The 26,451-nt window shown below is 41.2% G+C and overlaps 1 protein-coding gene across 7 annotated transcripts in view; it reads right to left on the reverse strand.

Moving 5' to 3' along the window:
- Nucleotides 1–4,323: 4,323 nt before the first annotated feature.
- Tmem19 (transmembrane protein 19) overlaps nucleotides 4,324–26,451 on the reverse strand; it is a 45,744-nt gene continuing 23,616 nt past the window's right edge. For 4 of the 7 annotated variants that reach the window (XM_055625924.1, XM_055625929.1, XM_055625926.1 and 1 more), the window contains exons 3-7: nucleotides 25,885–25,998; nucleotides 12,685–12,822; nucleotides 12,034–12,288; nucleotides 10,281–10,490; nucleotides 8,000–8,258 (exon numbers count right to left, since the gene is read on the reverse strand). In XM_055625924.1, coding sequence (XP_055481899.1) covers nucleotides 8,095–8,258; nucleotides 10,281–10,490; nucleotides 12,034–12,288; nucleotides 12,685–12,822; nucleotides 25,885–25,998 — 881 coding nt within the window. In that variant the 3' untranslated portion in view covers nucleotides 8,000–8,094. Of the gene's footprint in view, nucleotides 6,919–7,049; nucleotides 7,914–7,999; nucleotides 8,259–10,280; nucleotides 10,491–12,033; nucleotides 12,289–12,684; nucleotides 12,823–25,884; nucleotides 25,999–26,451 lie in introns of those variants that run through there. The other 3 variants (XR_008722287.1, XM_055625927.1, XM_055625925.1) reach the window with 3 other exon arrangements.

Raw genomic sequence — 26,451 nt, forward strand, 5'->3', positions numbered from 1 at the left:
ATTTAAAAAACTTGTTTTGACTGTTTGAAGTCTGTTGGGATTCCATATAATGTTACTGTTCTGATAAAAATTGTCATTGAGATTTTAAATTCCATTATTGTTGTGTATGTGTGAGAGAGAGACACAGAGAGAGAAAAGAGAGAGAGATCTTGTGCCACTGCATGTGTGAGGTCAGAACACAACTTGTGGAGTTGGTGTTCTCCTTTCCACCTTCACGTTGGTTTCCAGGCTCAAAACCAGGTTGCCACGCATGTGAAGCAAGCATTTTCATCTGCTGAGCCATTTCATGAGCCCCCCCCCCCATATAACTGAGATATCTTCTTATCCATGAGCATAAGAAAACTTGTCCTCCTTAAATGTTTGTTTATTCATAAATAATTTAAACACACATACTTACATTTGTATGTGTGTGCACATCTTCATAGGTCAGAGGATAACCTCAAGTTGTCCTCTCCTTCCACCATTTGGGTCCCGGGGATCAAACTCAGGTTATCACACTTGGTGGCAAGCTCTTCTACCTAATGTACCATCTAGCTCACTAACATGGGTCAATTTCTTTCTATGTCTGATTTGTTGAGTATCACAGTATCAAAGTGCTAGATAGCAAATGCTTTCTCTGAACCAACTGAGATAATCCTGTGGGCGTTTCCCTTCATTTCTCTGTGTAGCCTTGGCTGTCCTGGACTTGCCTTGTAGACCAGACTGGCCTGAAACTAAAGAGATCCACCTGCCTCTGCTTCCCAGAGTGCTGGGATTACAGGAGTGCACCACCACACCCTCTGTTTATTAAAACTTTTGAGGGTTTTTTTTTTTTCATCAATATTCATGAGGAATATAGATGCTTAGTTTGTTTATTGTTTTTTTCAGCATCTCTTTCTTATTTGTTATCAGGATGACGACATTCTTAGAAACTGAGTTTGGAAGCTGTGTCTGGTGGTGCATGCCTGGAATCTCAGCACTCAGGGAGGCAAAGGCAGGAGGATCTCTGTGAGTTCGAAGCTGGCCTGGTCGCTGAAGGGAGTCCAGGATAGCCAATGCTACACAGAGAAACAGGGTCTCAAAAAAAAAAAAAAAAAAAAAAAAAAAAAAAAAAAAAAAAAAAAAAAGAGCCTGGAAGAGTTGCCATCTTTTTTATTTTTTGGATAGAACTTGAGAAAACTCCATGTTACACTTTTCTTTAAGCATCTGATATTAAGCATGTAATAGGAATCTTTAGCAAAACCACCATCTAGTCTTGGTTTGGAGGAAGGGGTTGTGATTAGTGATTCAGTCTTTTCACTTCTCATGTTTACCTTTCCTGCTTCTTCATCATTCGGTCTGCCGTATGTTCCTAAGAATCTTTTAGTTTTTTATTGTTACAGAATTTAAGAGTTATTTTTGTGTGTGTGTGTGCACATGAAGGTGGTGAGCATGGATGTCAGAGGTGTCATGTTCTTTGAAGCTGGAGTTACAAGTGGTTGTGGGCTACCCAATTCTAGTGTAGGAAACCAAGCTTAGGACCTCTGGAAGGGCACTCTCAACCACGGAACCATCTCTCCAACCTCTCAATTCTTTTTATTTCTGGTTGCCTTTCATTGTGATTTTAACTACTTTTATTCTCTCCAGTTTTTCAAAGCTACAGGCTTTCCTGTGTTATCTATTTGACAGTTGTGTATTTCCTTAGTGCTACATTTGTTGCATTTCATAAGTTTTGTTACAGCCTTTCCATTTCCACTTTTCTTTAGGTATTTCTCAATTGTGCCACCTTCTCACCATGTAATTTTAAAATGCACATACTTACAGATTTATGCACATATTCTCCATCTTTATGTTCTTCCAGGCTTGTTTTTGAGACAGGGCCTCATTATGTGGCCCAGGCTGACCTAGAATTCTCAAGAGGCCTACATATGTCTTTCAAGTGCTGGGATTAAAGCTGTGTTACCCCATGAAACAACCCTCCCAAACCCAGCTAGTTCCCCCTTTCTTCGTGGTTTTGCCAATTGTTTATCCCACTGTAATTGGTAAAGGTACTTGGTATTATTTCAACTTTATGCACTCTTCCAGACTTTTGTGGCCTGCGGTGGTTTTTCACCAGGAAAGCATTAGGGAGAAGAGTCTTCTGCTCTTGCTGGGATGGAGTACTCCGTATGGCTGTTGGGTTCCACTAGTCCATAGTGGTGTTCAACTCCTTTTTGAGTTCCCATTTTATTAAAAGTGGACGTGAAATTTACTGGTATGGTGTTTTTTTTTTTTTTTCTTTTTTTTAAATTACACTTTATTCACTTTGTATCCCCTCATAAGCCCCTCTCTCCTCCCTTCCTGACCCCACCCTCCCTTTCCCTTCTTCACCCATGCCCCTCCCCAAGTCCACTGATAGGGGAGGTCCTCCTCTCCTTCCTTCTGATCTTAGTCTAGCAGATTACATCAGGAGTGGCTGCATTGTCATCTTCTGTGGCCTAGTAAGGCTGCTCTCCCCTCAGGGGGAGGTGATCAAAGAGCAGGCCAATCAGATTATGTCAGAGATAGTCCCTTTTCCCATTACTATGTAACCCACTTGGACACTAAACTGCCATGGGCTACATCTGTGCAGGGGTTCTAGGTTATCTCCATGTGTGGTAATTTGTTGGAGTATGAGTCTCTGGGAATGGTATAGTGTTTTGTCTGTTTCTACTAAAAATTTTGATGATGTTTTCTTCTTGTACTTAGGGGCTCTCATGCTCACTGCATGTACATGATGTCCTTTCTGTGGGGAATTCACACACATACACACACACTTAAATTCCATTTTTGCCTGATACAGTCAATTCTCTATATGGATTGTCTTTTTCCCTTTTTCCATCTTTTCACTTTAAGCTCATGTGTATCCTTAGATAAACCAAGCATCTTATGGAAAACATAATGATTAGAACTTAAAAAAAAAAAGTCTATTAAGAGCTGGGTGTAGTGGTGCACGCCTGTGATCCCAGCACTCAGGCAGAAGAGGCAAGGTAGATCTTTGTGAGTTCGAGGCCAGCCTGGTCTACAAACAAACAAACAAACCAAAAAACTATTAAGTCAACATATATCTTTTGGTTGTAGATTTTAATAATTTACATTTAAGGCAAGAATTGGTAGGAAAATACTATCAGTTAGTTGTTTCTGTAGTCTTAAAAATAAGGTGTTTTTACATTTACTTTCTCTCTCCCTCCCTCCTTCCCTCCCTCCCTTCCTCCCTCCCTCCCTTCCTCCCTCCTTCCCTTCCTCCCTCCCTCCTGTGTGTGTGTTGTGTGTGTGTGTGCACACATGTGTATATGCACCTGTGAACATCATGAGGATGAGAAGACAACCCACAGGAGTCTGTTTCTGTTCTCTCCTTCTACCCATAGGTTGTGTGAGGGCACAGTCCACCATGGTGGGAAAGGCACAGCAGCAGAAGCTTGAAGGAGCTGGTCTCGCTGCATTCACATCAGGACACAGAAAGATGAACGCTGCACATGTCACAGCTTCTACAGTCAAAGTGCAGAATGTATGAGATGGCAATTCTGCACGGGGGGGGGGGGAGTCTGAAGATGCTTCTTCAGTTACAGAGGTGCCACTGAGATGATTTCATGAGACAGTAAGAGAAAAGAGGAAGAAGGAATTCCAGGCAGAGTGAACAAAGGGAGCATAAAGGTGAGAACAGACTCACTTCTGAGTGGCACATGTCTGTCTTAGCTACATTCCACAACAGTGGGCATGTGAGCTTAAAGTTCTGTGTTCCAGATTGCATGAGAATATATTGAAAATGTTGACATGCACCAAGTGCACATACAGCATGTACTGTGTGCACACAGCACATACACACATGTTAAATGATGATATGTTGCCAGGCGTTGGTGGTCTACATAGTGAGTTCAAGGACAGCCAAGGCTACACAGAGAAACCCTGCTTCAAAAAACCAAATAAATAAAAAAATAAACAAGTAAATAAATAAATACAATCTTTTAGAGATTTTTGTTTTGTTTTGTTTCATGTTTTGAGTCAAAGTCTCACGGTGTAGCCCTGGCTGGCCTGGCACTCAACCATGTAAATCAGGCTGGCCTAGAATGTAGAGATCCATATGCCCTTGCCTCCAGAAGGCTGAGATTAAAGGTGCATACCACCACGCCTGGTGTTTGATCACCCATGTCTTAAAACATTTAAAAGAGTACCTCAGGGGGCTGAGAAACAGCTAACTGGTTCAGAGAATTTGCTGTCATTCTAGAGGACTCAAGTTCAGCTCCCATCAGCCACACAGGACATCTCATCATGCCTATGACTCCAGCTCCAGGGGCTCAGGCACCCTCTTCTGCCCTCTGCACTTGTGCACAGAAACACACACAGGAATATGAATAAAAGCATCTTTTACAAAGAAGTGTCCACATTTATAAAATTTGAAGGGTAAGGTTGACAAAGAGAAGAGAAAGGATAATTTGTGTTGGCAAGAAGAACAGGTCAGGAGCCCTGTTCTCCTCCCACAGTTAAGGACCTGACTCATTAGTTTCGAACTCATTAATAGTGTTTCACACAGTTGAGGAATGTTGAAATCATTACAGTCCTCAGAAATGCAGGTAACCAAACTGGTATTTTTACCGCCCCCCCCCCCATACACCACTGAGTCAATCAAATTAATTCAACAATTAATTTGAATTCTTCTGTATTTTTAAAATATTTGGGACTGGTAGTAGTTAAGGTAACAGAAACCCTGTAAGTAGATGAAATGGTTAAGCCACACACTGCGTTTTGTTTTTATAGCATGCTGTAGTTTGGGATGTGGCTGCTAGGACAGTGCATTCTCATTGTGATAACCCTGGAACACGAGTTAAGACATAAAGAAGACAGATGAACAGGCCCTAGAATCTGCAGTTAGAGGGCAGCAGCTGTTCATACTGCAGGCACATGACAAGAGTACCGGACACCTCACATCACACGATTTTTACTTTATTAGACTAAAGTCTAATAATAAATAAATAAATAAACAAATAAATAAACAAACCGAGGTTTATCATAATAATAAACCAAGGTGGGGGTTGCCATTTCTACAGCCAGTACACTACATAGATAGATGACAACTAGAAATCAGAAATACGTGAGGCACGAAGTAAAGAGATGAGAAAGTCCAATGGCAAAATGATTTGCTGTGCTAATTCAATGCTCTCCAGACGGCTCCGTCCACTGTGTTTTCACCATGCTGCTCTCGAGGACTCCCTTCAGAAGCCGAGCTGACCATGCGCTACGCACTGCTGCGGCCACTATTTCACAGAATCGTAACAGCAGCTAGGCAGCTTGTATCATCTTAGCATATCAGGGGAGGACTTCCCAACTGCCAAATCCATAAAGGAAACAGTAGGTTGAATTAAAAATTTAATTATAAAAAATGCTGAGCTGGGCGTAGTGGTACATGCCAAAAATTCCAGTGCTTGGGAGGTAGAGGCTGGGGTATCAGGAGTTCATAGTCATCCTCAGCTACACAGTAAGTTCAAGGCCAGCCTAGGGATAGAAAACATGGCGGGGGGGGGGGGGGGGGGGAAGGAAAGAAGGAAGAAAGAAAAAACTTATAGGAAAATACGTATCTGTAGATTTAAGAAACCATTGAACTACAATCATATACTTACTTGTAAATGTGAAAACAATTTCTTTTTAAATTTCATTTGACCTGAGGTTCTTTATATCTTTGGAGCCAATTATCAAAACTGGCTATCAAAATTAGTGGGGCTGTTCAAAGTTCACAACAAAGCCAGTAGTATATTTGACAGTGAGATTCTAACTGGGCTTTTAGTTTTGTTTTTATATTTGTACTATTTATTAGCACGGGCATGCATGCGTGGATGAAAGGTGTGTGCACGCGCGTGCGTGCGTATGTGTGTGTGTGTGTGTGTGTGTGTGTGGCATACATATGTGTATGCATCTGTGTGTCTATGTGTGGGCATGTGCAGGTTAGTACAGGCGCCTGAGAATCCAGGGGCATTGCATCTCTCTGGAACTGGAATTACAGAAGGTTGTGAGCCCCCCTATGTGGGTGCTGGGAATTAAACACAGGTCCCCTGCAAGAACAGTGCATATTCTCACCTGGAGTCTCTCCAGTCCCTTGTCTTCCCGAACTCTTAAGGATACAATGATTACACCAGACTCAGCACTGGCTGCCCAAAGGATTTTTGTCCATAGTACATCATGAGGATGAATGTCCAGTAAAGGAGAAAAGGTATGTTACCACCGCGTGTGGGCTGCGCAAGCGGACCTGGGAACGGCCCGGTACGGGATGGAGCTGTGCAACACTGCACAGGGCAGAAGCTGTAGCTGAGAGCTCACAGCACTGTGGCCACTCTGCTGAAAACAAAGTCCCTGTTCTGAAGGCCCTCTCAGCAGTGCCTCAGGACATTCTGCTTCAGTGGCCTCAGCCTCACCAGACAACCAACACACTTCAAAAAAGACTCAAATATGGAGTAGGCCACACACAAGGAGAGCACAGGGCTGTCCGAACTACCTGCTTTGAAACTGCGCCTTGCCAACAGTGGCTGAAAATCTGGACACTACTCTCACGTGAAGAGCTTTAAAACTCAGTTCCAGAACTGGACCACAGACATAAGGACTTTTTCTATAACATTTCCAGGCACTTCTGAAGGAAACCTGAAGTTGAAAGCCAGTGATTTCAGCTAGCTGAGTTGATGGTTTCAGGACTAAGAGCATCACAGCTTCATTTTCTCTCCAGATCCAATCAAGTTTTAGTCATTTATTCATTCATTCATTTATTTATTTTGGTTTTTCGAGACAGGGTTTCTCTGTGTAACAGAACCTTGGTTGTCCTGGACTCACTTTGTCCTGGATTTACCTGGCTGGCCTTGAATTCACAGAGATCCGCCTGCTTCTGCCTCTGCCTCCAGAGTGCTGGGAACAAAAGTGTGTGCCACCACACCCGGCCCAATCAAGTTCTAAATCAATAACCTACAAGAGAAGACAGTACTAGAGATAGAAAGCCACATTTACTCTGGTAGCAGCTTATTCAGGGAGCTCTTCCTTGATTTCATCAAGAATGGAAACAGGGTAGAGAAGAAAGGCAGGGAAATCAGACAAGGAAAATTTTAGTATATATTTAATAAAACAGCCCACTCCTTCCAGACCTCTTTTGTACAAGGTAAGACACAGTGAGGGACACAGTCACAAGCAGAATTCACTAAGACTGAGGCTACAAAGGAAAGGAACACCTGACTGAGAAGGTTCACTATGGGAAATCACAGGGTTTCCAGGCACCTGATTGATGAAAATAAATGAAAAAAAAAAACCAAAAAAACAAAAAAAACCCCACTATTTTCCCAGTGACTCAGTAGCTGTTCCATAGGGCAGTATGGATTCCAGATTCTTATATGTATTTCAAAGACATACATGCATAAGGTGATTTTCCCTTCACTGCTGGCCATCCATACCAGGGTGCAGAGCCTCTGAAGCAATTGCTATCACTGAGCTACATCTTCATCCCGAAGGTGTAAAAATAACTTTTGGTAAAAAATGATTTTTTTTCGTACTTTCTAATGTGATGAAAAATAAACTTACCCAAACAATTACATTAACTGGGAGAAAGGAATTAAAATGTGGAGTACCAATGCCTGTGTTTTCCATAGCTGTGGCTGGAAAGACAACGGGAGAAGTTGAAGACAGTATACTTATTTGGGCTTCTGGGTATATTGACTTAAGTCATTTAAATCAGGTATAACTTTAGGGCAATTGTCATAGTGGTATTTCGCCATACAAGTGGAAACCATTTTAAACTGTCAACACATTTAGTTTTTAGAAGCTGAAGAAAATAACAATTTACAGAGGACATACACATAGAACTTTCAGTTCAACATACAACCACAGAGGCAAATAACAACTCCATTGTTCAAGAAGCTTCATCAAGCAGAAGAAAAATGTGCATAACTTTTATGCACTTTTGCCCTTCACTAAAAAAAAAAAAAAAAAAAAATCAGCTGTTAAAAGAGCTGAAAAGAAAACATGGAATCCCATCACAGTGGAACATGGGAGGAGCTGGCATTCCCAAGGTTGATGAATTTATTATTCACTAGAAAAGACCTTCACAATGCAAATTTGGTTGGACTCACCAGTATCTACCAGTTAGAAAGTTCACTCACTGGGCCAAAGCCCAGAGGCAGCAGTTGGGAGTAAGAGGGCTACCAACACTGAGGAAAAGAGATTCACGGCATTGTTGTCCAGAATGGGTTTCCCTGATATGTGCTTGGTCTCCTGGGTGGGGCTACTGACCACCAGGCCAGTGCGTTCATCCAGACCTGAAATGGAAAAGAAGCAAACAAACAAACGAAAAAATAAATGTTAAGAAGAACGAATGAGCGGGGACGGTGCTTAGAGGCACTCAAAAGGGTCCAGCGTTTGACATACTGTCATATCTCCTACACACATACGACATACTGTTGAATCTCCTACAATACAGCCTCTAACAAAACTAGGCTGTCTCCAACCCCTGGCAACAGGAATGTTCACCTGTATGCAAGAAGGTTGGAAAAGCACCCAAATCTGCATGCGGTGTGGGCCCAGGCAGACTTCGAGGGGTTTGCCCTGTGAGGCCTAAGGTCCTTATGAGATTGTCTAAGACAAAGAAGCATGTTAGCAGGGCCTATGGTGGTTCACGTATGCCAAGCATGTGCACAACAGGATCAAGCGGACTTTCCTTATTGAGGAGCAGAAAACCGTTATGAAAGTGTTGAAGGCACAAGCAGAGTCAGAAAGCAAAATAAATATGCAGCTTTTTTAAGTAATTAAAAAAAAAAAAAGAAGAAGAATGAACGAGCACTTTTCTCCACAGGAGAAGATCTTTACAGGATTCTCAGTGCCTTGTACAAAGACTTGGGGTATGACTGATATGGTGTTATATTTAAAAACTTTGATTATAAAAGGCCTTCCTGCAGAGGTGGACTGTAGTGGTGTCTCCTATCTCTGGAGTTCCTTTGGAAATGGAAGGCCTGGCTTCCTAGTGGTTCCTCTCTAAGACGAACTTGTGAGGTCTGATGGCTGAAATCACATCCAGCCTCAGAACTGGACGTCAGGATCCAGCATGGCGTTGCTGCAGAGGGGGCTGCTAAGACTCAAGTTCATGCTTCACTGCAGTGGAAGATTCAATATTGACAGGCAGAGTTAGGGAAGGAACCAAGCCCGAGAGCTGCACGCCCGTGAACAGAGCTGGTGACCTTATAAAAAGAGGCCTCGGGGGCTGCTGGGCTCTTTGCCCACAGGAGGACACAGCAACAATGCGCTGGCTCGAAGGCAAACAGCACACCATCACTGGACCCTGCATCTATCAAGGGCTGGACCTTAGTATCTGCCCTTGAAACACTACCTACTCCCAGCACTTAAAAAAAAATAGCACATACAGAATAAAAGACATATGTAGATATTACATATACATTTTTTTCTTTTGAAGATGGTGTGTGAGCAGGGCTCAGTCTGTATGAACACATGTGTGGGTGCACATGGAACCAGTAAGAGGAAGTCAGATCCCTTGCAGCTGGAGTTAGACTGTGGACAGCATAACATGGGTGTTGGGACCTGAACTTTGGTCTTTATGATCAAATGAGCAGCAAACATTCTTAACTGCTGAGCCACCTCTCTAGTCCCCACAGACTGTAAGTTAAAACTTAACGGTGACAGCTAAGTGCAGTGGCAGGGGTGTGCACCTGCAGTTTCAGTTACTAAGAATGCTGAGGCAGACAGAAAGCTTGAGCTCAAGAGTTCAAGGTCAGCCTGGACAATATAACAAGAACTCAGGGTGAGGACTGAAAGCCACGGAAGGGATAATCACTGTGGGGAAGCAGGCCATTCATGCAGTCAGACTAGTATAACAACCATCAGATGTACCAAATGTACCAAAAGTACATCAAATGTACTTGGCAAAAGCAAACAGAAGGAGGTACACTAAAATGATCTGATCCAAGTATCCTGTTTTCACAGGATTAGGTGACAGCTCAAAATCAAAGCCTGTTTCATGCACTTTAAATCCTGCTATAAAACTAGCCAGGCTGGTTAAAGGTGGCGGCGCCTTTAATCCCAGCAAAGGCAGGGAGGTAGCAGCAGGTGGATCTCTGAGTTCGATGCCAGCCTGGTCTACAAAGCGAGTTCCAGGACAGCTAGGGCTATAGAGAGAAACCCTGTCTTGAAAAACAAAGTCAAAATTATGGAGGTGATTTCCCTGGTCACTTCTAGCCCTTGGAGTTTGTTTCCAGTGAAACCAACTACATTTTTAAAAGTTTTTTATATTTCTTTCCCAAAACGGAAGTTACAATAAGATACTGTCTTACCAGAAAACTGCATTGTTGCCCCTAAGTATGAGTCCACAATTGATCCTAGTAACCCAGCCACACCTCCAAATGCAATAATGGGCCACTGGGGAGCAGAGATGTCTAAATCATTCACAAGCGCCAACTGTGTAAGGAAGTAGGCCAGGCCCACGAAGGTGCCGCCAAGGAGACTGGAGGCGAGTCCCACCACTGTGACTCCTCCATTGGTTCCTGAAAAAGAAACATGTATCAAATCATCTGGTTAGTAATCAGGTGACAAGAGAGACATGAAGGACCAATGAGGGACACCAGAGAAGGCAAAACCAAACCAAAGACCCATATTGGTACGTGCCCAATTAAAATGATTTAAACAAAAGAACACTCTCTCTTAAAAAGAAAGAACTAACTCGTGGTTGGAGATGGAGCTTTCGCCTGGCATGCGTGAGGTCCCAGGTCCAATCCCTGGATCTCCCCACTCCATGCCAAGAATCAAAAGGCAAAAACCCGATACATGACAGTTACACACACTTCCGGGACACTGGCATTTGAACACGTGCATACACTGTTTAATATTCAGATCACGGAACCCACACGTATCTCCTCAAATACTCAGCATTCCTTATGGTGAACACATTAAAAATCCCATTTTCTAGCTTTTAAAAGCTATACATTATCCTAAGTTGTCTCTAGTCATCCTACTCTAGACTGTAATACCAGAACCCGGCTCTTGTCTACTGAATCCCCACTGTCAACCTTTCCTCACCTCTCTCTCTCTCCTCTCCCTAGCCTCTGGTAACTGCCATTCTATCCTCAACTTCTGTGAAAGCAACTATTTTATCAGATAATACACAAGTGAAATCATGCTGTGATCGTTTGAGTCCTCTAGCCTGGGAGGTGGCTCCGAGATAAAGCACTTGATGAGTGTGATGGCTAGTTTTAATTGTCAACAAAACTAAAAGTCACCTGGGAAGCACCTTCATGAAGGACTGTCTAGATCAGGCTGGCTCATGGGCATGTCCGTCAGGATTGGCTGGATCATGGTAACTGTGCCATTCCCTGGGCAGGGATCCTGGATTATACAGTGCTAGAGAGAGCCAGCTGAACACCAAACACATGCAGTAAGGTTTGCTTCTCTGTCTAGACTGGTCATGTGACATGACCAGCTGCTTCAGATTCTTTGCTGCCCTGACTTCCCTGATGGTCTGTAACGTGGAACTGTTTGAGTGTGAGCCAAATGAACCCTTTCTCTTCTACATTTCTTTTGTCAGGACATTTTATCGAAACAAGAGGAAGTGAGACCAAGACATTAACATTTACAAACTTTTGTGTCCTAGCATCACAGGAATGAAAGAAAAAGATAATTCTATTTGCATATAACCTACTACTAGCCTCCTTTCCACATACTGTAGATTACTTCTAATGATTACTATACTGGGCATGGTAGCAAACACCTTTAATGCCAGCACTTGGGAGGCAAAGGCAGGCGGAGTTCAAGGCCCAGCCTAGTCCACCAGCCTACACAGAGAACATGTGCTTCTAATCCCAGTACTGGTGAGACAGGCTTGTCCTTTTGGCTTGTTGTCCAGCCAGTAAGCCTACTTGGAGAGCTCTAAGCTAGCAAGAGATTTGATCATAAAAAATGGAGTAGATAGCTTCCTAAGAAATGACACCTTTGGCTTCTAAATGTATGCCAACAAAGCATACATACACACACACAGACACAGTCTCCCTCTCAATCTGTGTCTCTCTTACAAACACACACTCACTCACTCACCAATTGGAACTTTCTCCCAGGTCGTTATTAGCCGAGGTGAGCTTTTGCTCAGAACTGGGCCAACTTCAGAAGCCCAGGTGTCTCCAGCAGAGCAGGACAGCGCAGCCAAGAGAGATAGACACATCCAGGAGGCAGTGTGCTGCTTGGCAAAATCGATGGGTATTTCCCCAGGGCCATTTTCTATCATGTAGAGGAGGGCCAGCTCTGTGGGCACGGCTCCATTACAGAATACCTGAACCCAATTCCTCTGCCCTCCTGGATATGGGTAAGCAGGTGGAGAATAGAAAGGGGGGAAAAATCAGTTACAGGAACATATATTTTTTAGTTTCAGAAAAGAATAGTAGCTTTAAAAAAATGGCAAGGTGTCTTTGTCCACGTTATATACTGTTATTAATAAGCCCAGGATAGTTAACAACAGACTTGCCCTAAAATTCTGCAGTTATTTGTTATTGTAGTAAAGGACATAATGAATTGAATTAGGCTACAGCAGTAATTCTTCAGTAAAACTCATTTGTTCTTACAGACTGACATGCTCTGACACTGACACGCTCTGAACTAAGCAGGGCTAAGATGAGGCAGCTCCTCAGTTCTGAGTGATGTCAGAGGTAAGTGAGTGACCTATAGACTTATGTTGGTATTAACCAGTTTTACCTTCCTTATATTCTGAATCTAGACGCTTCTTCACTTCTCCTTTCCATTTAGTGAGCTTTGAAGATGAAAGGAAAAACATCAGCAAAGAGGTAAAAAAGCTGAAGTTCGCAATGGTCAAGATAAATCCAACCACCAGCCCTGGAAGAAACAGACATAAACACAGAATTAGATTTAATCAATTAACTGATGCTTTGAAAAAAAAAATGGTTATTTTCATTTATTTTCAAATTACAATCTGATGGACATTTCTAAACATGTTCATGATTCCAACTCAGTTTACCATTGAGCTGTACAATTAACTGGCAATGTTCAAACATACTTTTATCTTTTTAAACAATGCTGTAAGATCATTTCAGTCAAACTCTTCATACTGAATTTGAAAAAAGGAATGATTACATTAGGTCATAAACATTTTACACGCAGTCAGAACAAAATAGGCTAACCTGAAGATTTTCTAAACTTTCTCTGGGGAGAACCGATTATAGTTTTACAGTTTTATATCTTTTGCATTTCCTCCCTTAGATCTTAGGATTTTCTTTTAAAATTAAAAGTCAAAATAAGATAAGTTTTTTTTTTTTTTTTTTGAGCCTTTCAAGAACTTTTATGGCTGTAATTTTAGATTTTTATACTTTTCTCTGGTTTTGGGCAGCCCTTCATTTTTTTCAAATGGTGAGTAATTTCAAAGAAGTGTATAAAGTCTGCAGCTCAATCAGATACAGAAAGCTTACACACGAGCACAGAAACAAAAACAAAGCAAAGATGCACCATCAGAACACTAGAGAAAGATGCTACTGAAATCAATTTCTGATTTAGGCTGCAGGAGCCTCACACGTGAAGAATCTGCTGTGGGCTGTACAAGGAAGCAGGCAGGATTGGGGAAATAGCTACTTATCTGGTGTGCACAGCACAAGACTCAGGTCTGATCCCAGGGTGGGCAGGTATAAAAGTCTATCCAGGCGATTTCTCACAAAGAGCAAACAAATCCTGGAAGGGGCATTTAAAAACCACCCTGATAATAAAGTATTTGGCTTACTGATTTTGAGACTATTTTGGTGAATAAAAGAACATGGTGGTAGAAGGAACGAAATAGCTTCGTTTATATCAGAACAGTTAGCTAATCCTGCAGAACTGAGTCAACGTATCATGAGTAAAATAAGCCATCTATAAAATAACAAAAACAAAGACAAAAGAGTTTGATATGGGGATAAAGGAGAGTCAATCCAAGTGGGCAGACGAAGGTACATCAGGTGTAATGGCTCCAAGAACACTCTAAGTTCAAAGGAGTGGACTGCCTTCCATCTGAAGAGAGGCTGTGCCGGTAGACAGTCTCTTACAATGGGCCATTTCTAAAGGCCTTTTCCTTCCTCAGCATTGACACTGCTGATTACAATCACTCCACTTTTTAAAGAGCAGAGTATCTAGGCATGTGCCCATAGTCCTGGCTATCCAACAGACTCAGCAAGGAGGGTGCCAGGAAGCTACAAATTTGACAACAGCCTGTGCAATATAAGACCTCTTGTAAACAAGCAGGGAAACCATGCAGGATGTCCCTCACCTTGAGGAGCTTGATGGAGCAGGATGATCTGTCTGGGGTTACATATTCCTGCTGGTCCATATGCCATGTGGGTGATGAGTGTCCCGAGAGCATCTCGTTAGATGCCATCTTATCCTCACCGGTGACAGTGATATTACTGTTTTTGTTGTTAGGGAGAATGTCACACTTGCTGAGCCCTGCCCAAGGGAGGGGACCCCTGACCTGTAGACTTAAGTTAATGTTTCTCAGAGTTTGTGCTCATCAAAACAGCATCTAATGATCATTTGGCTTCTCAAAGACTTACTAAAAGAACAGAGCATGCCTAAACAGATGGTCTATGTTCCTGTCCACCCAGTAGTTCTGCATTTTAGCTGATTAATAAAGTAGTAATTAATCTCTACGACAAAGGACAGCATTCATCTTCTTTTCTTGGATCTAACCAATTCAAAATAGAGGCTTCTACTTCAGGAGGATGAGCCAGAGCTGAGCACAGCTACGGAAGCAGGTAAGAGCACACTTCACGGGACAGTTATTCTGCACCTTTCCTGACGCCTCACCTCGCCTGTGTGCTTGTTTTCTGCTCACAGCACCTCCAGATAGGCAGGGCTCTGATGGGATCACATCTACCTTTGTTATCTATCTTCCACAATGAGAAATAGAAGCTCTATGAAAGCATTTTAATCCATTGCATATACTGTTACCAACATCGCAATATCCTGAGTGCCTAGACCCAAGCGCTTGGCACGCATGCTTCCCTCACTATGTATTTATGGAAAATGAAGGGAGAAATGGTTAATCATTAAGTGTAATTATCTGGGCCAGTGAAATTAAACTGAAACTTGCCATGCCAAAGGCCGAATAAACTGTCCATAATTAGAACAGAACTATACTAACAATGACTGGACAGTATTTCCTTGGAGTAAGTACTATTCCTCTCCCTCCTCCCACACCATCGTGAGGCTTCTTTTTCAGTGTGTACCTTATACTGTGTCCCCTCCACACACTGAAGTATTTCTGTGTCATGAAGGACTCTAAATATCTGTATCTTATGTGATTCCAATCACAAATACACTAAAAGCAGGATATGGCAAATTTTAATAAAAGTCCACAAGACTGTGAATAGTAACAGTGGTAGGAAAATGGTGTGTGACGGGCGGTGTGTGAAGCATTTTACATGGGTAACTCCTCATAACTCAGGGCTACACATAACCATTATTCCTTCCCATCTACAGCCAGGAAAATTGTAACATGGAAAGTTTAAGTAACTGACAGTCTCACCCTAGAAATGTATTTCCAACTATTATGATACACCTCACATCATTGTTACATTTTATTTATTAAAGAAAGAAAGCCTCCAACCAGAAACATCACATAAGGTGAAAAGATTAGGAAAAGAGCCAAAGTTTTTAAATCAATATACATTTACCTCCTAGGCACATGTTTTATGGCAGTCCTTATCCAAGAAAACCTGAGACGCAGACCTTTAGTCCTCAATGAATGAATCCTGTACTGAGTTAGCCCACACAGATCAAACACACACAGTACGTCACATCACAGTACCAGAACAGTCTACAGAAACATGGACTTCTGTAGCCCGACTTCAGAACTATCCGCTACTACTGAGAAGGAAGTCAGTACATCAACAGCGTGAAGACAGAGTTCAGATGGCAGTGTGCTTGCCCAGCATGCACAATATCTTCAGTTCAGTCATCATTAGTAAACTGAGCATGGTCAAGCATACCTGTAATCCCAGCATTAGAGAGGTGAAGACAGGAGGATTAAAGTTCAAAGTCATCTACAAAGCACTGAGCTATATAAAATCCTGTCTCAAAGTAAAAAAGAGAGAGAAGAAAGAAAAAGAAGGAAATTAAGAATATGTTTCCTTCTTTAGTCTTAGTTAGGGTTTCTATTGCTGTGAAGAGATACCATGACCCTAGCTACTCTTATAAAGGAAAACATTTAACTGGGGGCTCAGGAAACATGGAGGCATACAAGAGACATGGTGCTCAGAAGTAGCTGAGAGCACTACATCCAGATAGGCAGACAGCAGCAAAACAGAGTGCTATACTGGACCTGGCTTGAGCATCTTAAACCTCAAAGGCCGCCCCCAGGGATGCATTTCCTCCAACAAAGCCACACCTCCTAATAGTGCCACTTCCTATGGGCCTATGGGGGCCATTTTCATCCAAATCACTATAATTGTGATTGGCCATTTGCTGGTGGCAAAGCATTGAGTACTCATAATCAACTCATTCAGTACTCAGGGGCTTGCCCCTCTCCTGGCACACTGTGATGGGTATTAATCAAACCTCTCAGGGTGGACTGAAGCCTTGTTCTCAGGAAGTCTGCTTATGCTTCTAAATTCTGGCTATCTGGTAACAGGTAAAGACATTTCATATTCCCTAAGAAAAACAAGAACACATAAAAGGTATCATCCACTACAACCAAGTAGGCTTTATCCCAGACATGCAGGGGTGGTTCAATATATGGAAATCTGTCAACGTAATCCACCATATAAACAAACTGAAGGAGAAAAATCACATGATCATCTCCTTATATGCTGAAAAAGCATTTGACAAAATCCAACACCCATTCATGTTTAAAGTCTTGGAGAGCTCAGGTATACTAGGCACATACCTAAACATAGAAAGACAATATGCAGCAAGCCTATAGCCAACATCACACTAAATGGAGAGAAACTTAAGTCGATCTCACTGAAATCAGGGACAAGGCAAGACTGCCCACTCTCTCCATATCTGTTCAACATGGGTTCTTGAAGTCCTAGGTAGAGTAATAAGACAACTAAAGGAGATGAAGGGGATATAAATCGGAAAGGAAGAAGTCAAAGTATCACTATTTGCAGATGATTTGATAGTATCCATGAGTGACCCCAAAATTTAACCAGAGAACTCCTTCAGCTGATAAACACCTTCAGCAAAGTGGCTAGAAACAAAATTAACTAAAAACAACAACAAAAATCAGTAGCCCTCCTGTACACAAAAGACAAAAGAGCTGAGAAAGAAATTAGGGAAACTACACCCTTCTCAATAGCCACAAATAACATAAAGTACCTTGGTGTGACTCTGGCCAAGCAAATGAAAGACCTGTTTGAAAAAAAACTTCAAATCTCTAAAGAAAGAAATTGAAGATATCAGAAGATGGAAAGAATTCTCATGCTCATAGATTGGTAGGATTAACATAGTGAAAATAGCCATCCTGCCAAAAGCAATCTACAGATTCACTCTAACTCTCATCAATATACCAACACAATTCTTTACAGAACTTGAAAGAACAATTCTCAATTTCATATGGAAAAACAAACAACCCAGAATTGCTAAAACAATCCTATACAACAACAGATCATCTGGACATATCTCCATCCTCGATCTCAAGGATCTCAAGCTGTACTACAGAGCAATAGTAATAAAAACTGTATGGTACTGGCATAGAAACAGAATGATGGATTAATGGAATCAAATAGAACACCCAGAAATAAACCCACACACCTATGGATACTTGATTCTTGACAAAGAAGCCAAAACCATACAATGGGAAAAAGATAACATCTTCAACAAATGATACTGGTCTAACTGGATGTCTACATGTAGAAAAATGCAAATAGATCCATACTTATCACCCTGCACAAAACTAAAGTCCACATGGATCAAAGACCTCAACATAAAACCAGCCACACTAAATCTGTTAGAAGAAAAAGTGGGCAAGATTGTGGAACTCATTGGCACAGGAGACAACTTCCTAAACAGAACACTAACAGCACAGGCTCTAAGATCAACAATCAATAAATGGGACCTCATGAAACTGAAAAGCTTCTGTAAAGCAAAGGACACTATTATCAGAACAAAACGACAGCCTACAGACTGGGAAAGGATCTTCACCAACCCTATATCTGACAGAGGGCTAAGATCCAGAATATATAAAGAACTCAAGAATTTAAAAAGCAACAAATCAAATAATCCAATTAAAAAAATGGGGCACAGAGCTAAACAGAGAACCTTTGTACAGGAAAATAGAACAGCAGAGAAAAACTTAAAGAAATGCTCAACGTCTTTAGTCATCAGGGAAATGCAAATCAAAACAACCCTGAGATTTCACAACACACCCACCAGAATGGCTAAGATCAAAAACTCAAGTGACAACACATGCTGGAGAGGATGTGGAGAAAGGGGAACCCTCCTCCATTACTGGTGATGTAACCTTGTACAACCACTTTGGAAGTCAATCGGGCGCTCTCTCAGACAATTAGGAATAGTGCTACCTCAAGATCCAACAATATCACCCCTAGGAATATATCCAAAAGAGGCTCAAGTATACAATAAGGATATTTGCTCAACCATGTTCGTAGCAGCTTTATTTGTAATAGCCAGAAGCTGGAAACAACCCAGATGGCCCCTCAGTTGAGGAATAGATACAGAAATCGTGGCATATTTACACAATGGAATACTACTCATCAATTAAAAACAAGGAAATCATGAAATTTGCAGACAAATGGTGGCAACTAGAAAAGATCATCCTGAGTGAGGTATCCCAGAAGCAGAAAGACACACACAGTATATACTCACTTATAAGTGGTTATTAGACATATAATATAGGATAAATATACTAAAATCTGTACACCTAAGGAAGCTAAGCAAGAAGGAGGACCCTGGATAAGATGCTCAATCTTCATTCAGAAAGGCAAATGGGATGGACATCGGAAGAGGGAGAAAACAGGGAACAGGACAGAAGCCTACCACAGAGGGACTCTGACTCTATCCAGCAGTGTATCAAAGCAGATGCTAAGACTTATAATCAAACTTTAGGCAAAGTGCAGGGAATCTTATGAAAGAAAAGGGAGATAGTAAGATCTGGAGAGGACAGGAGCTCCACAGGGAGAGCAACAGAACCAAAAACTCTGGGCACAGGTGTTTCTTCTGAGACTGATACTCCAACCAAGGACCATGCATAGAGATATCTTAGAACCCCTGCACAGATGTAGCCCATGGCAGTTCAGTGTCCAAGATGGTTCCCTAGTAATGGGAACAGGGACTGTCTAGGACATGAACTCAGTGGCTGGCTCTTTGATAACCTCCTCCTGAGGGAGGAGCAGCCTTACCAGGCCACAGAGGAAGACAATGCAGCCAGTCCTTATGAGACCTGATAGGCTGGGGTCAGATGGAAGGGGAGGAGGACCTCCCCTATCAGTGGACTTGGGGAGGGGCATGGAAAAAGAGGGGAGGGAGGGTAAGGTTGGGAAGGGATGAAGGAGGGGGCTACAGCTGGGACACAAAGTGAATAAATTGTAATTAATAATAAAAAAATAAATGTCTTAAAAGAGAAAAACAAACATAATGTCAAAGAAAGCTATCAAGATCAAATGGAGGGGATCCAAAGATGATGTTGTTGAGAAACCATGTTTTTTCAAGAAAAGATACTAGGGTACTACCTTGAAAGTTTAAGTTCCATTATGTTAATACAAAAATACATTTGGATATTAGAGTTATTTTATTAAAAACACACACTCATACAGCCCTAGGTAGAATTGTAACAAGTCCCTTCAATAAACAAAATTTAACTGAACAAGTCACTGTAGATAGAAAAGAGCAAATGATACTACTTGATAAAAGGCAGTGAATATCTACAGTAGATATACAGCACACCTGAACATTCTGGTGTTTTGTATCTTTACCTGTCTTCATTTCTTAGTGGTTCCTTACAAATTTGCCAATTATGAACAGATTATATCTCAAGCCCAGTCTTGAGGTTGAGTGCCCGGAAAAGCAAAGGTCTAATTTTGTATCGTGATATTATAGTTACTAAAAAAATAGTTGTTTAGAACAAAATGTGGAGGGACAACAACAAAACAAAACAAAAAACCAAGCAGCAATATCTAACTACAATAATATGTGGTTATTCAGCATGGGGGAGGTATGTTTAAAGATGGTATCTAGGATGTACTTGCTCTGTGGGTCTCCTCAATGAGTAAACTGACCTAGACCAACATGACCAAAAACAAGAATACTATCTAAGGAGCACACATTTAACCATTTTGCTATTTGTAAAGACAGTAAAGCAAAAGAAGGTATCATCAAATAGTACATGCATATCCTACACGATGTCTATGGAACTACCAATGGTGTCTACAAAATGTGTTGCTTTCCCATAAGTATGCTACCACCTTCCAGCACAGGAAGATGACAGTAAAGGCAATGGAACTGAACTGAACCATTCAAGGCTAGTGCCCCAGCCTATGGGGAAAGTGCAGTTAGTTCAGTAGCTATACAGCCCAGTGTGAAGACACAGACACCTGGGAAGAGAAAGAAGCATAAGGCAGGTCAAGATATAAAGCTGTAGACACTGGTAAATAACCCTGAGACATACATATACTGCAGTCTGTAAAGAGATTCATGCCATTGTACAAGGAGAGGGAGAAGTATTTAAAGTCGCCTCTTGTAGTTTATGCTGTAATGAATATATATAGAATATACAGAATGTATCTTTATGTGTTATTTATTTGTCAGATTTTTCTGTTAACTTTTTTTGTGGATCTGCAAATTCAGAAATAAGAAAAAAAAAAAAAAAAACACCAACAATAAGAGCACCACCAAGAAAAAAAGTTAGTGTTTCTGTCCCTCCAAGTTAAAAAAACATATTTATTCTAGGAAAGGTCTCAATAACCCCACACCCAAAGATTCACTTCAACTATTTTGCTTTACAGCTCATCACAGAAATACAGTTAATGGGATTTTAAACTTCTGGATGTATTTTCAGGTTGTGAGTTATTTGAACAAAATGTTTTTTTTTTAATATTTGAACCAGTTGAAGCAAATTCTTTAATGGAAGGTATAAGTTCTGCATCTGACTGCTTAACACAGAGCAAACCAAACAAACCAAACAAACCAATCCATATTTACTCTGAGTGAAAATAATATCTAAAATTTAAATTTCAAATTTCAAAGTTAGCTTAAGAAAAAAATACTCCCCTCAGGGCCCATGCTATTACAAACACCTAACAACAGGTAAGGGGAATATATATGTATAAAGCTGCTTTGAATTTTTGGCCTACATTTTTCTAACAGAAACATGTGCTATCCTACCTCGAGTCACTGCATTTGCTGATGATCTGGGTATTGCTGACAATCTATGTCTCAGGTCAAGAAGGTTTAAATTGGACCCATTTCCTACGTATGTGAGGTTCACTGTGCTGCAAGTAAAGGTTGCTTATCTGTGTGCAGTTTCTAATCTCCTCTGGAAGGTGTCCAAACAATTGTGAGCTATATTCACAGTAATGAGGTTATATAATTCACCCATTTTCAGAGAGCTGTTTGTCTTTGTTCTCTGGAATGCTGAGTGTGCTGGGTTTGGGTAGGTTTTTTTTTTTTTTTTTTTTTTTTTTTAATGTCCTTTTCCACAGTCACTATACGATTAAAATGAAGGTACAGGGTGGTGAGAGAATAGAGCCTAGACACTACTGAAGGTACTTCTCTCACTCTATTATGCTCAAGTGTCCGCAGCCTCCTCAAGTAAGCTGGCAAGTAAATTTTCACCGAGAGCCAGGATCATGAGATTGGTTGGACAGCCCTGCTCTGCTGGGACAGACTTCAATTTGTTACTGTAGAGATAAAGCTGTTAGTTCTGACTAATGGTGGAAGAATTATAGACCTCTTGGACAACTCCAAGCACCTTGAGCTTTCCTCCCGGCATTTGTAAAGCTCCCCAGTTACCCTGGCATTGCTGGATTTTTTTTTTTTCTCCTAGTCCCAGGTGCTAGATTTGGCCATTTGCTGCTCTGGTTGGGTAGCACTGGAGTTTTGTCAACTTTCCCTTTGGCCTTTAGGTTCTTTTTCTTTGCATTCTTTCCTCAGATCTCCAGAGGCCCCTGACTCTTTTCTCTTTCCCTGGTGGATGGTACTTTCTGATAACTTTTCAAATGGTAATAGTCACTCAGCAATTCCTTAGAATCCTTGAATGAACAACAGGTCAGAGCTTCAGAATTCCCTCATGGCAAGAAGAGTAGTCTCCCCAGTCTGTACCCCAAGGGCTGCCTCCTCACCCAGAGTTGCAGAGTGAGGTGAATAGCCCTTGATACCTAGAAGTGGGGTATGCTGGATCAGATGGGGGACTTTCAGAGGGAGCCTAGAGGAAGACATGTTGGACCCAGTGACACTTCCGTTGGAAGCAAATCAAAAACACTCTTCAAGTACTTAAGAGCTGCTGAGATGGTTCGGTGGGCACTTAAGGACCTAACCATGACCCCTGGGAACTGGCATGCTTGGTGGGAGGTGACCTGACTCCCAAAGAGTTCTCTAAACTCCATTTGTGTGTACTCATTACCCACTTAGATAGATAGATGATAGATAGATAGATAGATAGATAGATAGATAGATAGATATGATAGGCAGATGACAGATACATAGATAGAAAGACAGACAGATGATAGATGAATAGATAGATGATAGATAGGCAGATGATAGATTCATAGATTGAAAGACAGATGATAGATGGATGATAGACAGACGATAGACAGGCAGATGATAGACTGATAGATGGATAGATAGATGATAGATGGATGATAGATGATAGTAGGCAGATGATAGAAAGATGACAGATGATATAGAAAGATAGATAGTTGGATAGAAAGATGAGAGATAGGTCATATATGCATAGATAGATAATAGAAGGATGGGTGGATAAACAGATAAAAGACTAGATAGATAGATAGATAGATAGATAGATAGATAGATAGATATGTGGATAGATTGATGGGAAAAAAAGAATTTCAAGGCATTGACCCTTCTTACTATAAGTGAAGAATAATAAATAGCAAGGCAAGACATTATAAAGTAAAATATCACTGGTATTAGAGTCAAACACTGCTAGCTAAAATTACTTATTAAGAGTTAATACTTCTAAGTGCTAAATGTTCAGCACATAGTAAGGGTGTCATTGCTTTTGTTAAACAAATAGTGTACAGTCATTCCTAATACTGATTACATATTTATAAAAACATTTTAGAAAGCCAACACATCTAATTAACTTTCTCAACTCCCACATCAGGAACGCAATCAATAGAGCAAATAATATTTCTTAACTATGAAGAGAATTATGATTCTAAGGAACTCTCCCCAATAATTGATAACATCCAATAAACCCTGGCTCTATCTAGTGAGCAAAGAACTTGCAAGCAATCATTTTATTTAATTCTCACTGATTCTACAGGGATTCATCCAGCTAAACTGTGGGAATTTTTTTTTTTTTTTTTTTTTTGAGCTTGGTCTCACTATGTAGCCCTGGTTGGTCTGGATTGCCACATAGACCAGGCTGGCTTTAAACTCATAGAGATCCACTTGCCCCTGCTTCCTGAGTGCTGGGATTAAACAAACAAACAATCTAGGGCTGTGAGACATAGCTGAGTTGGTAGAGTGTCTGCCTAGAATGCTCAAATGCTTGGGTTTGAGTCCCAGCAACACAGAAACTGGATGCGATGGCACAGACTTGTATTCCAGCATGTGTGAGGTGGAAGCAGGAGGGAATTAGAGTTTAAGTTCAAGCTTATCCTCAAGACCAGCTTGAGCTACATGAGCTCTGTTTCAAAAAAAAAAAAAAAAGTTCAGGGGCTGCAGAAATGTTTCAGAAGTAAAGAGCTGCTCTTGCAGCAATCAGTCCCTAGCACCCATCTATAACTCCAGATCCAGGTGATCCAATGCCTCTACATCCCTGGCCTCAGTAGACACTAGTGTTCATGTGCACATACTGGCCTGGACACACACACAACTACATATAATTATAAAATGACAAAAATAAATCTTAAAATAAGAAAATATCTTAAAAATAAAAAAATATCTTTTACTGTCAATTGTCGTGGCCACGCCTGTAATCCCCATACTGGGAAAGCTGAGGCTCTGCTAGGAGTTCAAGGTCAGCCCTCAGACATTGATGACAACAAAAATATTTTATTTCTATACAATTATGGGAGCATGCTGGGGCTCTTGCCATGGCCCTGGGAAGGTACTTTTGCTAGTGAGTTTACCTGGTGTTTGTGCTTCATTCATTTTATGATATATCAGACACTGAAGACCCACAACAGGGAGGAAAGTATGGTCATTATTCAACTTGACCTTGCCTGCTTTTAGTCCTTATTCTTTTTTTCAATTGTGCCTTCTTACCTCTGCCAGGGTCTACTCTCACTTACGAAATTTTACAAACACCAACTTCTGTATAAACTGAGGGGACAGTGTTAACAGTACAACAGAGGTTGGTGATCAGAAGCACTTTGAAGGCCGGGTAGGTGACTTCCAGGAAGGCTAGCTTGACTAACCTTCATCCTATGGGGAGAGTTTAGGCGGAATCCATGAGCCTTGGTGCCCTGAACGCTTTTTGGGTCACGAAACTACTCTTGCCAAAACAGAGCATGCCAGTCTTCTGATCTGAGGCTGAGAAATCCCACCTGCCTTGAGATGAACTCCTTGCTGGAATATACCAGCCTGAAAGGACCTGGTTAACCCCACACTATTTCTCTAGCATTCTCTCTCTCTCCTTTCCTCGTGCTTACTACCACTGCCTGACTGAGCTTTCTTCTTACTCTTGAACAAGGCAGACCTGCATGTCAGGGCTTATATACTCATTATGATGTCAGCCTGGAACTGCTTCTCAGCCATTCTCTTTACTGGCTTCTCTGATGTTAGGTTCAAATTGCCTTCTTAAAGAAACCGGAGGAACATATCTAGGAGGGAAATGCCTGTATCTTCTAACATACATGCTTATTATATCTTCATGTTTTTCTTCATAAACTTCAACATTATCTGAAGTTTTCATATATTTTATTTACTTTTTATCCAATGGCCCATGGTCCCACACAGTAAAAGTTCCTGGAAGGCTGACACAGAAATAAGAAAATATGTTTGAGGCCCAGTTAGGCTACACAGTAAGACTCTGTTTCACAAATAATGTAAAGTAAATAAAAAGTAAACTAAAAGACCTATGAGAACTGAAGCCTTGTCTTTGGTCACAGCTTGTTTATTCCCTGTTTCAGGAGCAGTGGCGCAGAGCAGTTAAGTGCTCAGTAAATACCTGTTAGAAGAATGACATAGAAAGCCTGTGCCCCATTCAGTTCTAAAAACTAACCTAGAACAACAGGCTTGAACTGAGCTGTTGGAGATCACTGGTGACAATTTCTAAGAGCTATTCTTCTTACTCTTCCATTTTACACCTTAGAATGTGTGTTCTAGTAATTCTGCCAGTAGGAGGCCAATTCAAGTACAGAAGAGCCAAGGTCAAGGTCCACAGAAAGTATTCCTATTAACCTAGTCACAGCAAATTACAAAGTTGACTATGTAGGGTATTCTAAAGGCATTTGTTCTTGCAGCTCTATGGGACAATATGCTAAAATGAGATGCATCAACACTGAAATTTAGTCATACACAGCCCTGGTGGTGCAGGCCTTTAATCCCAGTACTTGGGGGGCAGAGGCAGGCAGATCTCTATGAGTTTAAAACCAGCCTCATCTGCATAGTGAGTTCCATGCCACCCAAGCCTACATAGTGAGAACCTGAACTTAAAAAATTCTTTTAAAATAAATAAGTTTAGTAATACTCAGAATTTAGAAAACACAAGATTAAATAAGCACATTTACTATATAATTATTTTAAATACTCAACACTAAAACATACCTCCTAAAGCCCCACTGTGGTCTAGACTTTTCTTTTTAAAGCCATTACAGGCGATCAGAACAGGAACAACAACAGAAAACAGCCAACGCCAAGGAGAAACGGGCCGCAAGTTACCTGGGAAATCATAAAGGTAGAGAAATAGGCTGTAAGTTACCTGAAAAATTGTAAACATGGAAAACAAACACTGTGAAGTCTGCACAGGTTACCCTTCTAAAATTTATTGATTAATTATTTTTTATTTTTTCTTTGTTTTTTTTTTTTGAGACAGGGTTTCTCTGTATAGCCCCAGCTGTCTTGGAACTTGCTTTGTAGACCAGGCTGGTCTCAAACTCATATAGATCTGCCTGTCTCTGCCTCCCCAGAGCACTGGGATTAAAGATGTGAGCCACCACCACGTGGCTGATTAAATATAAAATGTTTTTATACAGTGTACTTTGACCATCTCCCTGCTCATCCCAGACCCTCTCCACCCCTGTATGCAACCAACATTATACCATTTCTGTCTCTCTCTCTCTCTACACACACACACACACACACACACACACACACACACACACACACACACAC

This window comes from Psammomys obesus, unplaced genomic scaffold (genome assembly GCF_907164565.1).
Source record: "Psammomys obesus unplaced genomic scaffold, mPsaObe1.curated_primary_1811, whole genome shotgun sequence".
NCBI classification, from domain to species: Eukaryota; Metazoa; Chordata; class Mammalia; order Rodentia; family Muridae; genus Psammomys; species Psammomys obesus.